Source organism: Apium graveolens, chromosome 11 (assembly GCF_009905375.1).
Source record: "Apium graveolens cultivar Ventura chromosome 11, ASM990537v1, whole genome shotgun sequence".
NCBI classification, from domain to species: domain Eukaryota; kingdom Viridiplantae; phylum Streptophyta; class Magnoliopsida; order Apiales; family Apiaceae; genus Apium; species Apium graveolens.
The window spans coordinates 80642312-80656495 of NC_133657.1; the positions used below are offsets into that span (position 1 = coordinate 80642312).

The following is a 14184-nucleotide window of genomic DNA, read 5'->3' on the forward strand; positions in this document are numbered from 1 at the left end:
CCTTAGCATGTAATGGTGATGACACTAATCAGATAACACGAAACTGATAAACGCTAACTTTCATTGTACGAATATCATACTACCAGCCATCCACAAAAGAGATAGAAGCTGAATAGACACCAATTATATTGAGACCCTATATGTCTATAAAATTTGACAACATAACGGTTTAATGCACAAGTTATCTATCTTGATTACATAGGGCAAGTAAGATGGTTAAAATTACCTACGAATCATGCATAATAAATACATGAACCTATACTAGCATGGCAAGTTCTAAACCCTTAAATTTACTTTCGCTTGATTAAGGATTAACACACAATCTTATAAGTTCGCGATGCTCATAAGACGAATAAGCACAACCAATATTAGGTTATCATACAATCACCACACACTAAGGTATTGAAACAACTTAACTAAAAAAATCCATAAATAAATCCGTTAGAACCCCACGATAACGATTAGCCCATGATCAGACTCATCATCAACGTGGGTTCCAATGAAAGCATGGTATAATAAACGTAGTCTTTATACTTATGAAAACCAAGTACGAAATAAGAGTAAATGTTCACGAATAAGAAAACTAGCATCCAAAGTTACAACTTGGAATAAAGAATCACAAGATTAAACTAGATCTTTTTCGCCTTGGTTGATTTTGTGCTCTACGGTCTTCTTACGCCTCCTCCTTAAGCTCTGGTACGTCTAAGTTATGTTTATATAGCAGCCCACGCAAAGTAGAAGTCTTCTGGATCAAAATTTCATGAGAAACAGGATTTTCTGAATTCGACCTAGCGCGGGCGCGCTACATCTCTGGACTCCTGGTGCGGCCGCGCGCTTGACCAGCGCGGCCGCGCTTTACCAGCGTGGCCGCGCTGTCTCTCTGGAAAAAATGCTAACTTCTTCTATTCTTGCTGATTTAAGCTAGTCTTTTCACGAGTTTTTATTCTAAACATCATCCTAACACCAAATTAGCACTAAAACCATGCTAATTCACCTGGTTACCTGGTAAATGCCTGAAATGCAAAAACAGTATAAAAACACATTAAAAACATTAACAACTTGAGTGCTAAGCATCAATCCAAAATTTTACGGAGCGTAATAAAGTGTCATAAATGCCACTCAATAGTTCCTTTCTAACAAAAAATCGTGCCTTTAATATTTATTTGTGCAACTATACCTTTTTAAAAAAAAATCTTACTTAACTGGAAATAAGTGATCAGTGAATCATGAACTTGCATCCAATGATCCCACAGTTATATGAATTTCTCATCTGGATCACTATTTCTTCCTCTTGGTCACATTTTTCATGCACTTTCTAAGTCTGTACTTGCTGGCTCTTGAGCTATGTCCGAATTCGGTTGGTCCTCAGATTATTGTATATAAGAAGAACAAAATTTTGATTAGAATGTTTGAATTCTTGGGAAACACCAAAAAAATATGAACTAGGACACTTTTCAGTTTATGGTTGGACCCTGCTTAAGAGTGGGAAAGTTTATTTTCGTTTTAAGTTGCCCCATTTATCTTATTTTTTGTAGACAAGGAAGAGGAAATTACAAGTACAAAACACAAATAGAAATTAGCCACACTAAATTTACTCTGAAACAACAGTAAGTTCGAAAGAGATTCCTAGTCTTAGTTCAGGCAAAAAATAAACTTTAAATGGCGTGCACCATTGAGAAACGAGTAAAAAAATGACCTGACTAGCATCATTTGAACTATGAATCTGTATTATATGGTTCTGAAATGGTGAGATGCAAAGTAAACCTCACACTAAAAGAATTGTTGGGTCACAGAGAATGTTGGAAATGCATTGGTGCAGAAAGAACAACACTAAAGGAGCTTCTTCCTCTCAAAGAATGTCTTGAGATGCCATAGTTGCAGTCCAGCTACAGACAAGCAAACCAAGAGCGATAGAAAACTAAAAGTTGCCATTTTTGAATTTGTTGATCGATTTAATGCTTGCATTTGTTCCTCCCTACAAATGCCAAGACATAAGCAAATTAACCGAGGCCATAAAAATTCCAGAATAAGTATTGTGGAGTTATCATTTTCTACCTTTCACGTAGATAAAACATCTCCTCGTGAATTGATGTCACACTGTCAAACAGTTTCTTCAGCTCAAGTTCCATTACCTAAGGAGAAAATACTTGAGACAGTGTTGCTTATATCAAAAAAAAAAATTGTGAACTTGAAATCTTGGTGGAGAAAAGCAACTGCAGTACTATAGCAGTCACCTATGACACAGGTCTGATATGAAGAAGGCCTCTTCCTCAAACAAAATTAAGTAAAACAAGGACCCACGTAGATGCCAGTAATGCAATATTCCATAAAGTAAAAGATAAGTAAAACATGCTTACTTCAACTTGTCCTTTTTTAGCGACCTTGGACCAATCTTTTGCAGCAACACCTGATTTCCAGTCAAACTCGATGGAGAGTGTGACTGGTGGCTTGTGATCAACTGCCCAATAACAAGCCATATAATCACCGGATTCAGCTGCTGTAAATGCAAATGTACCAGAATCCACATGATCCGCATAGTGATAATTGTTCCCATAGGGCGATGTCACCTACACGATGAATGAATCTTGTTTCAGCTGCTGTGAATGCAAATAAACATTGTGAATGAATTATGAAATGAAAATGGGGGAGGGGGGGGGGGTACCCGGATAGTGATCATATGGGTATCAGGGGCGGGTTGTAAATCAGTAATAACATTGTACTTTCCGACGGTCATGGCACTGCTCTTGATGTCTTCTGTTATGCATTTGGAGGTTCCTGATTTTAGATCAAACCGCATTGCCCCAACCAATGGCGAGCACCATATCATCGTCACAAGGATTATGGTTCTAAATCTCCACATTCCCGTCTATGGAAATCAAATTTAGTGTTGGAAATTTGGTTTTTTAGATGGTTGAAGATGGTTTTTTAGATGTGCAAGGACTCAGGATCTTGTCACTTGGTCCGCCTTCAAAGTAAAAAAATAAAGTTTAGAACAAACCTCTTATAACACTATAAAAAAAAAACTTTTTATTCATTCAACCCTTCACATGTCACCACTTCATACATCCCTTCATGAATATTCAAATTACATTTGTTTAAGCTTAACATGTTTCTCGGTTCATCAGACTTGTAAATACAATAATTTCTGCAACAAATTATTATCTTTGTTCTTAAATATGCCTCAAACATGTTTTTTTTAATAGTATAGATGTTATAATTGAACAGCTATCAAAATAAGTCAGGAGGAGAATTTAGTACAAGTATACACTGAATAAAAAATACATAAACACTGTCTTCTTGGTTTACTTTTTACTTTCATTTAATTTTTATAACAAAGTTATAAATAAAAAACGCCATTACTTACGATATTTGTCAACTTGTATCTATATCTATATTCACATAAAAAGTGACCCAAAGTTAAGAGAGTTAATTTATTCAAATAATTTTTAAAAATTATAATAGAATAAGTGTCATGTCAAAATTTCTAATTTTTATTCAGAAAATTCAACTCAATTTGAGTACGATATTTGTGTTATGATTTTAATTATTATACGGTTTTAAAAAATTTATTATTTCATTAAAATATAGTATTAAGTCATATGGAAAATAGGATTACTAAGTTGAAATTAATATAAGAAATGCAATTAAAAAATGGGTAAAATAATATATATAATATTATAAGTCACATATAAGTAAAAAAAAGAATAAAAATTATATATTTAGAATTATAATAAATTCAAAATGGGGTGAAACCAAAAACGTAAAATATATTGAATTAGGAATATATAAGAGAATTAAGAACAAAAGGTTAAAGCCAAAACAGTGAAACAAAAATAAAACCAAATTTAATAAAATCACAAGATATGTTGAGTATAAGATAACAAAAATAAAATCAAACTTACTCACAAGACATGTAAGATATGTAAAAGTATGTAAGATATGTAAAAGTATAAGATAATAAAAATAAAACCAACTAATATAACTAAAAGTTTTAGTAGAATTGAAAAACATATAAAAGCAAGCATAATTATAAGATATATATTATGAATGAATAAGTGAAAATAAAAATTGGTGGTACCAAAATTAATATTTGTATCACGACTAGACTCCATACATAATAGCTCATATGTATTACTCCCTCTGTCTCAACTATTTTTTACAGTTTTGTAATGTCCATCCAATTCTTTACATTTCAAAATTTATCAAAAATAATTAATGAGTCCTATCACTTTCCCACTTTTCCTCTCTTTTCACACTACTTTTATTTCATTATCTTCATTTTATATATTAAAAATGAATGGGTCCCACCACTTTACTCACTTTTCTTTCTATTTTTTACTACTCTATACACATTTCTTTTTCACTATTTTATATAATTTTTTAATTTTAGTTATATAGTGATACAATTCCTTTTGTGGCCCCTGTCAAATGACAATTTTTTCAAAATTTCAGTTAATTCTTAAATAAATGATTGATTATTTTATTAAAATAAACACTCGAAAGATTAAAATTAGATAGACTACTTAATAATCTTTTATCATCAACAAACTATTAAAAGTTGAATAAAAAGGAGTTCACATTATATCCTATATATAATTAGTGTAAAATACTTAAAATAATACAATTAGATAGTTTGGTCGTCTAGGGTTAATAAGGTCATTTAAAAACTAAACATATCCACTCCACACAGCTTGGCTCGTACATAAGTTCAAAATACAGGAAAAAAACTACTCAATTTTTTTTAAAAAAAATAGTTTTCCTAACAAACCCATATAATAAAGATGTAATTTGTTCAATTAAACTCATTCTTATCATTTATAATATGTAATTATTTTAGATAAAAACCTTAAACAAATATCAAAAAGTTATAAAACCAAATGAACAAATAAAAAATAAATACATAAACAACAAAACCTAAAAAAATATAAAAATAAATTACATTAATTATTTAATAGATCAGATATTAAAACAAACAAACATTCAACTAAAAAAAAAAAATCATAATAGATGTGAAAATACTATTGCAAAGTTCTATATTATTTATTGAAATTAAAATAAATAAAAAATAATTTATAAACATATTGCATGACATGTTAAAATTTATTTTGCACTCTATTAATATGAAATTAAGTTTTATTATAGAAAGTACAATAATCGGTTATGAAAATTATATCATATTGAAGATTATACATAATATTTTTATAATATAAATTTTAGAACACATATGTTCTTAATATTTATATTAAAATATTAATCACAAATCAAAATATCTAATTACAAAATTATATAAAATGTATATATTTAAATATATTCAAATCATTATTTTTGTAAGTCATAAATGATATAGTTTAGTTGTGTAAATAAGTTTAAAAATAATTTATTTAGAAAAAATAAAAGAATTGTCACGCGTAATATACCATTATATTGAGTAAGAATAATAAAATTTTAATATTTGTTAATTTCAAATTACTAAATGTCTAATATATAATTAGTGTAAGATGTAAGTTTTGATGATCACAACACAGAAAGCCATCATGTTATTATTTGAGAATGTTTGCAGGATATAACAGCTTAATGTCAGTGCTGTTTAAGTATCATGACAGCAAGCTATCATTAGACAATGATCTATTTCAGCAAGTTACGATCAACAGTGTCAGAATAACAACAAGCCAAGATGCACAGTCCAGATTCAACAAGGAAGTCGAATTTCATGGAGATTTTATAGGATCTTCATATATATCAGTTGTAAGGATTTCTCTAATATAATATACGTGCATGATATATAGAGAGCTCAATTATAAAACGTTATTACTTATTCAAATTGATTTCCTGAAGAATAGGAGTTTGTTTTTATTTCAAACTCTATCTTCTATCTACTGATTAAAACGTTTTATACTCTACAAAATAGAAGAGATGTTTTCTGAACGTTGTTCTTCCTTCTTTCTCTTCTATCTAACGTACACATGAACGTTGGAAACCATCCCAACGATCTTAAATGGTAGAATTGGATTCTAGCCGTTGTAATTCATTGAGAATGTTTCAAACGTTAATGTGTGGTTATATATGTGGTTTTCTTGCAGTTTTATGATTGACGACTTGGAAAGCAAGAACACATACAACTCCTGATCTTTATTGATTTCAAAATACTCTCGAACTCCTAATTATATACACGTATTTTATTGAAGAGAGTCTATAGTTTGAGTTGTAAACTTTATCATTGATTTGTATTGTTCAAATTGTATTGATTAGTTGCTGGATAAGTTGGCTAAGGGAAACAAGGGTTTAGTGGTACTTGCTAGAGGAGTTTGTACTACGGGGTAGTATAGTACTTAGAGAGCAGGTTCTTAAACAGGGTTTCAGCAAGTCATTATCAGCAGCTGGGATAAAAGGATATATATTATTGTATCTTGTAGTTGTAACCTTCATTGATCAATAATATATTCTCTTACCAAGTTGGTAAGGGATCAGGACGTAGACCATAGGGGCTTAGGGGTCGAACCTGGCTAAAATTTTTGTGTGTTATATTTACTTTTCTGCACATTATTTTCTACATTGCATTTAGTCATCTCAGCTTACTATCATTGTCAGATTATAGTTCAGTTGGTAAAATCTCAGTAAGCTATTATCGGGTAAAATTTAAAAGTAATCCTACTTAGCTATAATCACTTATTCACCCCCCTCTAGGTGTAATTTCAGTTGATATCAGAGCTTTGGTATACTAATCTTTCTGTAACAGGAATAGTATTCGATCGAAATGGCTGACAAATATCCCGAAGGAACCTCGGATTACCGAACACCTCTCTTGCTTGGTACATAAAACTATAACTGGTGGAAAGGTCGCATGGAAGTGTATCTATCCAGGGATCCACTAGCTTTGAGAGTTGTTCAGAAGGGTCCATTTGAGTTCAAGGACAAAGAAGGCAAAGTGAAAGACGTTGATGATCTCACAGAGGCTGAACTAATCAAATACAGCTTCAATGGAAAGGCTAGGAATTCTCTCATGAATGGGTTATGTCCTAGTGAATGTGATAAAGTCTCTTCATGCAAATCAGCTAAAGAGGTATGTGATACTCTGGAATTGTATCACGAAGGATCCAAGAGCTTAAGGAAGGTGAAATTGAGCAAACTAATGAATGAGTTTGGAAATTTCAAGCTTCAAGATGGAGAAACTATTCGAGAATGTCAAGCAAGATTCCAGATAAATCTGAATGCCTTAAAGCAGCTTGGCAAACATATCCCATAAGAGGAAATCAACATGAAGATACTTAGTACTGTGCCATTTATCTATGAACCAAAGGTAACAGCTCTAGAATGCTCTCCAACTATAGATACTATGGATCAATTGGCTGTTTTTGCAGAATTGGAACAATTTGAAAGCAAAATCAAGGAAAGCCAATCAAGTTCTATGCAAGCTCCAGTTGCTCAAATGAAGCAATTAGCTCTTCACACTGATAACAACTTACTGGAATCTGATGATGAGTCAGATGAAGAATTAGCTTTAATATCCAGGAAGATCAGAAAGATGATCTAGAAGAAGAACAGGCTGAAAAGAGATAAAGACAGATTTTCCAATAACAAGAAGCCCAACAAAGATTCTAAAGATCAGACATGCTTTGAATGTGGAAAGCCAGGCCATTATAAGCGGGACTGCTACAAATTGAAGTCAAAACAGCAAACTGTCTTCAAGGATAAGAAGAAAGCTAAAGCTCTAACGACTTGGAGTGATAATGACTCAGTTTCCAATGATGATTCAAGTGGAGACATGGTCAATCTTTCCCTAGTTGGACTTGATGATGATTCTGTTCGAGGAAATTCAGAAAGTGGATACCTAGAAAGTGATTCAGAAGAAGATCAGAGTGAGGTAAACTCTTGTAAATATAATTTATCTTCTGATAATATTATTTTGGAACCACTAACTATGCAGGAATGTGAGAATGTATCTATGGGAGAATATTATTCTCTTAAAGCTGAAAATAGCAAGCTAAAAGAGAAGAATAATTATCTCTAGACTATGGTTCAAGATTTGATGAACAAAGTGGATACTTGGATTGACAAGAAGGTACCTACACAAGCTGACAAAGAGGCTGAAATCAAGGATCTTCAAGCTAAAGTCAGTCATGTGGAAAACTTCAACAAAATTCTCCTCAAAAGAAACAAGACTCAATTAATGGAGATCACAGAGTTAAAGAAGGAGATTGAAGCAAGGGATGGATGTTTGGAGCTGTTCAAACTCAGAGAATCAATAGATGCAACACCTTCAAATCAAGTCGAAGTACCATCTCAGCAAGCTGAAATCATAAGTCAGCAAGCTGAAAAGATTGATCTGCTCACAAAGGAAGTTGAGGATCTAAAAAGGGGCATGGGATCGTTTGTTCAAGGAGAAGAAAGTCTCAAATCAATGATGAACAACACAAATATTCCATTGGTTAGAGAAGGAATTGGAATGAATGCAAACAAGAAGGACAAGGCTCTAAGATATGAAGGAAAATATGGCATACCCTATGATTATGCTATGCCTTGGAAGATATGCAACAAACGTGGAAAGAAGGGACATCTGGAAAAATATTGCAGAGCTCAGAATGTTCAGAAAGCTTATCATGGAGGAAACAAATAGAAGACAGCTTACTATGATCAGAATGGCAGAATCAAGATAGCTTACTATCATCAAGCTGGCAGAGTTAAATCACCTAGATTTATCCAAAAATGGATAAAGAAATCTTATTTACATGTTTATATGTTCTATCTGCTAACCATGCTGGACCCAACAAACTTTGGGTACCAAAAGGTTGAGTTGTTTTATTTGTTTTATAGATGTGTCTTGCCGCTCGAGTCAAATCAACTCAATGGATCTTGGATAACGGATGTACTAGACATATGAGTGGAGACAAAGCACAATTCCTGAGTCTTCAGATGAAAAAGGGTGGAAGAGTGACCATTGGCGATAGCAAAACTCTTCAAATCCTTGGAAAAGGTAAAATAGGGAATAAACACATTTCAATTGATAAAGTTCAATATGTTAAAGGCCTTAAATATAATCTGCTTAGCATAAGTCAGTTATATGATGATGGTCATACTGTTAAGTTTGGTATTGATAAGTTTATTATTACTATTGGTACTAACAAAGTCCCCTAGTTGCTAGAAGGGAAGGAAATATATATATTTTGGACTTTAAGTTGCAAAAAGCAGCTTGCTGTCTTGTTGCAATAGACACTGATCCTTATGTTTGGCATAGAAGATTGGGTCATGCTCACATGGACTTGCTTAACAACCTTTCAAAGAAGAAGCTAGTCAGAGGTTTACCCAAAATCAAGTATGTCAAGACTTAAGTGTGTTCAGCATGCCAATTAGGCAAGCAAATTAGAAGTACTCACAAAGCAAAGAAAATGGTATATACTTCTAAACCCTTAGAACTTTTGCATTTAGACTTATTTGGTCCAGAATCCTATAAAAGTATAGGAGGTAAGCAATATGGTTTTGTAATTGTTGATGATTATTCTCGTTTTACATGGGTATTGTTTCTGAAAACTAAAGATGCTGCTTTTGATGAGTTTGAGAAACTAATTAAATTACTTGAGAATAAGCTCAATACAAAGCTTGTAGGTATAAGGAGTGATCGAGGTGGTGAATTCCAAAAAGACTTTGTTACTTATTGTGAAGAAAGAGGAATATCACATGAATTCTCGGCTCCAAGGACTCCACAACAAAATGGTGTGGTGGAACACAAGAATTGGTCATTGCAAGAGACAACAAGGACATTGTTGCAAGAAAGCAAATTACCTAGAAGTTTTTGGGCTGAAGCAGTCAACACAATATGCTATGTTCTGAATAGAGTATTGATAAGACCTATTTTGGACAAGACTCCATATGAATTGCTCAAGAAAAAGAAGCCCAACATCAGCTACTTCAAATTTTTGGCTCAAAGTGTTTTGTGCTCAAGAAAATTGGTAATGATGGTAAATTCGATGCTAAATCTTACGAAGCTATTTTTCTTGGTTATTCTATGAATAGTAAAACCTATGGAGTTTATAATTTGTCTAAGCATATTATTGAGGAATCTATAGATGTTACGTTTCAAGAACCTAACAATGATCTTCCAAGAGACGAGGAAGATGATGCAGGTGAAGCTGGACAACAACAAGCTGAAACAGAGAAGGCTACCTCAAAACAGCAAGCTGAAACAGAGACTGATTCTGGAAAACAGCAAGCTGAAATTGAAACCGCCTTTGGAAATCAGCAAGCAGAAACTTCTACTCAAGTTGATGATGCAATTGTAAAAATGGCAAAGATGACTCTTGATGGTCCTAGAGGAAATAGAGCAAAGGATAAAATGCCAATCTATGATGGTGAAAACTTAGCTCCTCCATCTAAGATAAGGAATACCTCACATGAAGATATCTCAAAGCATTCATTGCCAAAAGCTACACGGACAGTGAAGAATCACCCTCCAGAACAGGTTATTGGTGATATTTCTGATGGACTCAAGACAAGAAAAGGCACTGTAAATTTTTGTGCTTATGCTGCATTTCTAGCTCAAGAGGAACCCAAGAATGTCAAAGAAGCACTCGAAGATGAAAATTGGATCACGGCTATGCAAGAAAAACTCAATCAATTCGAACGATGTGATGTTTGGGAACTTGTCAAGCCACCAAGGAATGTTTCAGTCATTGGTACAAAATGGATTTTCAAGAATAAAGTGGATGAATTTGGTACTGTTACTCGTAATAAAGCAAGGCTCGTGACACAAGGGTACAACCAATAAGAAGGCATTGACTTTGATCAAACTTATGCTCCAGTAGCTAGATTGGAATCAATTAGGATACTTCTTGCTTATGCATGCTACAAGAAGATCAAGCTACATCAAATGGACGTCAAAAGTGTTTTTCTTAATGGATTTCTGGAAGAGGAAGTTTATGTCAAGCAACCCCCTGGTTTTGAACATGAACATTATCTGGACTATGTTTACAAGCTCAAGAAGGCATTATATGGCTTAAAGCAAGCACCAAGGGCTTGGTACAAAAGGCTTAGTAAGTTTTTGATCAAAAATGGTTTCATTCGAGGTATAATTGATCCTACTTTATTTACTAGGAAAAATGGTGATGATATTTTGATTGTCCAGATATATGTAGATGATGTAATCTTTGGATCCACTAATGATTCTATGTACGAGTGGTTTTCTAAGTGTATGCGCAGTGAATTTGACATGAGCATGATGGGTGAGCTCAATTATTTCTTGGGGCTCTAAATCAAACAATCTAAAGATGGAATTTATGTGCATCAATCAAAATATGTCAAGAATTTGCTGACCAGATTTGGTTTTGACAATGTCAAGCTTAAATCTACTCCAATGAATCAAAACAGCAAGCTGACATCGGATGAGAAAGGTAAAGATGTTGATATCAAGAAGTATAGAGGTATGATTGGTAGTCTTTTATATCTTACTGCTTCTCGGCCAGATATTATGTATAGTGTTTGTGTATGTGCTCGTTTTCAAGCAAAACCTAAGGAATCACACTTAAATGTAGTTAAAAGAATATTTCGATATTTAAGTGGGACTATTAATCTTGGGTTATTTTATCCTATTACAAGTACATTTGATTTTGTGGGGTATAGTGATGCTGACTATGCAGGTTGTCAAACTGATAGAAAGAGCACAAGTGGTGTTTGTACATACTTTGGACAAAGTCTCGTATCTTGGCAAAGTAAGAAACAAACTTCAGTTGTATTATCCACATCAGAAGGTGAGTATTTGGCAACTGGTAGCTGTTGCTCTCAAATTTTATGGATGATTCAGACTCTACGAGATTTTGGAATCAAGTGTGGCAAAGTTCCAATCTATTGTGACAACACTAGCACCATCAACATATCCAAGAATCCGGTTAATCACTCAAGAACAAAGCATATTGATGTTCGTCACCATTTCTTGAGAGATAATGCTGTCAAAGGTAAGATTGAATTAGGTTTTGTACCTACTGAATATCAATTGGCAGATATCTTTACAAAACCCCTTGGAGAAGCAAGATTTTCTACCATTCGAAGGGAACTTGGCATGTGTAGTGTATAATGGCAAGCTATCATTGGAAATTTGGTAATGTTGGCTTACTATCATTTTTCATGTTAGCTTACTATGATGGGTTATTAAAATGACATTTTTTTATTTAATTTTTTTTAAAAATTATGATATATCATTATCTGTTTAATTAGGTTTAAATATTTGCATGCTTTGCTGCTTTAATTGTTAAATGATAAAAGTGCTAATTGTGGTGTTTTAGATAGATTTAAACCGTTATATTGATAAGTGTTAGATTTTAGGATAAATTTAATTTTTTTTTATTTTTTATTTTTTATCCTTATCTCTCCCCTAAAAAGGCTATCAAATACGGGTTAAGGGTTTCATTCATATTTTCATCACCGATTCAGTTGCTTCAACACTCACTGTCATCTATTCAACGATCATTGCAATTCGATCTCATCATGGTTCGAGCAACAAGGAAATCAGGCCTCCTCGCCAATCGTTCTCTCTCTAAACAAGATAACACAGTAGTCGATTTGGGGACTGAAAGCGCCGATGAAGTGTCTCAAACCCCTGATTCCAAGAAACTCAAGCTTACTCTTGCATTCGATTCTCCTGATTTGGAACAGAGGTTCACCGAGAATGCATTGGATTCTCGCCCCATTCTCCCTAGTATTCCGATCAATGGTAAGCTTCTTCAACAATCTGGTGCATTAGCGTTGTTTCATTCTGTTGGTATGGATAATTTTGTGCTTGAATTACCGAAAGTTTATTATCCTAATTTAGTTCGTGAATTTTATGCCAATTTGCATGAGGATAAGTTTGGTAATTGTGTGTCCACAGTTCGTGATAAGCTCATTCGATTGAACCCTCCTATTCTTAGATCGTTAATTAAGTTTGAGAATTCCACTGAGATTGAGGTTTTTAAGTTATGTTGTGTTACCTGATTTTTCTATAATGGATCAATTTAAGTGTCTCTTAGGGTCTGATATCAATGTGGAAGAAAACCCTCAACCTCCATCCACTACCTTAGTCACACCAATGGCTCATTTTTTGTTTAAAATTTATCGTGCTAATGTGTGTCCTAGAGGTGGAAACAAATCCACTTTCAGTTGTTAGGATGTGACTGTGGTTTCCATGATTTTAACTGGTAGGGCTTTTGACTTGTCTCACTTGATTCTCAAGAATATGCTAGCTGCTGTGAATCAGAAGAAATTAAGGTTGCCTTATGGGTTGTTATTATCCAAGATTTTTGACTCATTTAAGATTGATCTTAAGTCTGCTGTTAAGTTGTCTGTAAAGGAGGTGTTGGATGCTAAAACCATAGCAATGTCCAACTTGTTATTGAAAATGGTGAGTTGGTCAGGATCATTCCCACTCTAGCTACTGAAACCCATGTTGTAGCCGAGCCTTCAACCTTTACTCCAACTGCTGAGATGATGCAGCTGCTTAAGGGTATTCAAGATGATAATACTCTGCTTTTGGGTCATGTGGCTGCTACTATAGAACAAGTGAATCAGCTCAAGACTGAGATTAAGGGCTTGAAAGACATTATGCTTAACTTCATGTCTGTTGCAAAACCCTCAGCTTCTCAATCAAATGCTGATTTGGAAACTGGACTGGATGATTTGGTTAATGCTGCTGGAGATATGGAAAATGAAGATCAGCAAGATGCTTATTTTTCTCCAAAGGATGATGCTGTCAACACTTCTGACCATCCCTCAACCTAAATATTTTTGATGCTTTAAGGGGGAGAAATTTAGGAGATTTCTGATTTCTGTTTGGTGTCTGTTAGACTTGTTTATGATTTGGTTTCTGTTAGCTTATATCTGTGGTTTTCTACTTATTTTATGATGGTTGTTGAGACTTAACTTGCTTTTGGTTTTTAAGACTTGGTGATTTATGCTGGTTTGTTAGTTATGATTGGAGATTTGGATATGCATGTGTGTCATTTTTATTTTAATTGCTGTTAGGTCCCAATGTGTTTGTAGAAGGGGGGGTTGAATACAAACAGTACCGAATAATCGAATTAAATGCGGAATAAAAAAAATGTGAAACAAAATTCAAGTTAAATAAAAATATTATTAAACTTGAAAGGTGTTACAACAACTGTATCGATTACAAGGAATTAATCTCAAATTAATTATCACAAATTTAGAATAAATTCGACATGA

The 14184-nt window shown here is 33.5% G+C and overlaps 1 protein-coding gene across 1 annotated transcript; it reads right to left on the reverse strand.

Annotated features, from left to right (window-relative positions):
• Window positions 1-581: 581 nt before the first annotated feature.
• On the reverse strand, window positions 582-2983 carry LOC141698201 (transmembrane emp24 domain-containing protein p24delta9-like). Its single transcript, XM_074502853.1, has 5 exons — window positions 2663-2983; window positions 2358-2567; window positions 2056-2132; window positions 1204-1975; window positions 582-1013 (listed from the first exon to the last, which is right to left on the reverse strand). The coding sequence occupies exons 1-4, from the start codon at window positions 2858-2860 to the stop codon at window positions 1831-1833; spliced, it is 630 nt and encodes a 209-aa protein (XP_074358954.1). The 5' UTR covers window positions 2861-2983; the 3' UTR covers window positions 582-1013; window positions 1204-1830.
• Window positions 2984-14184: the final 11201 nt, after the last annotated feature.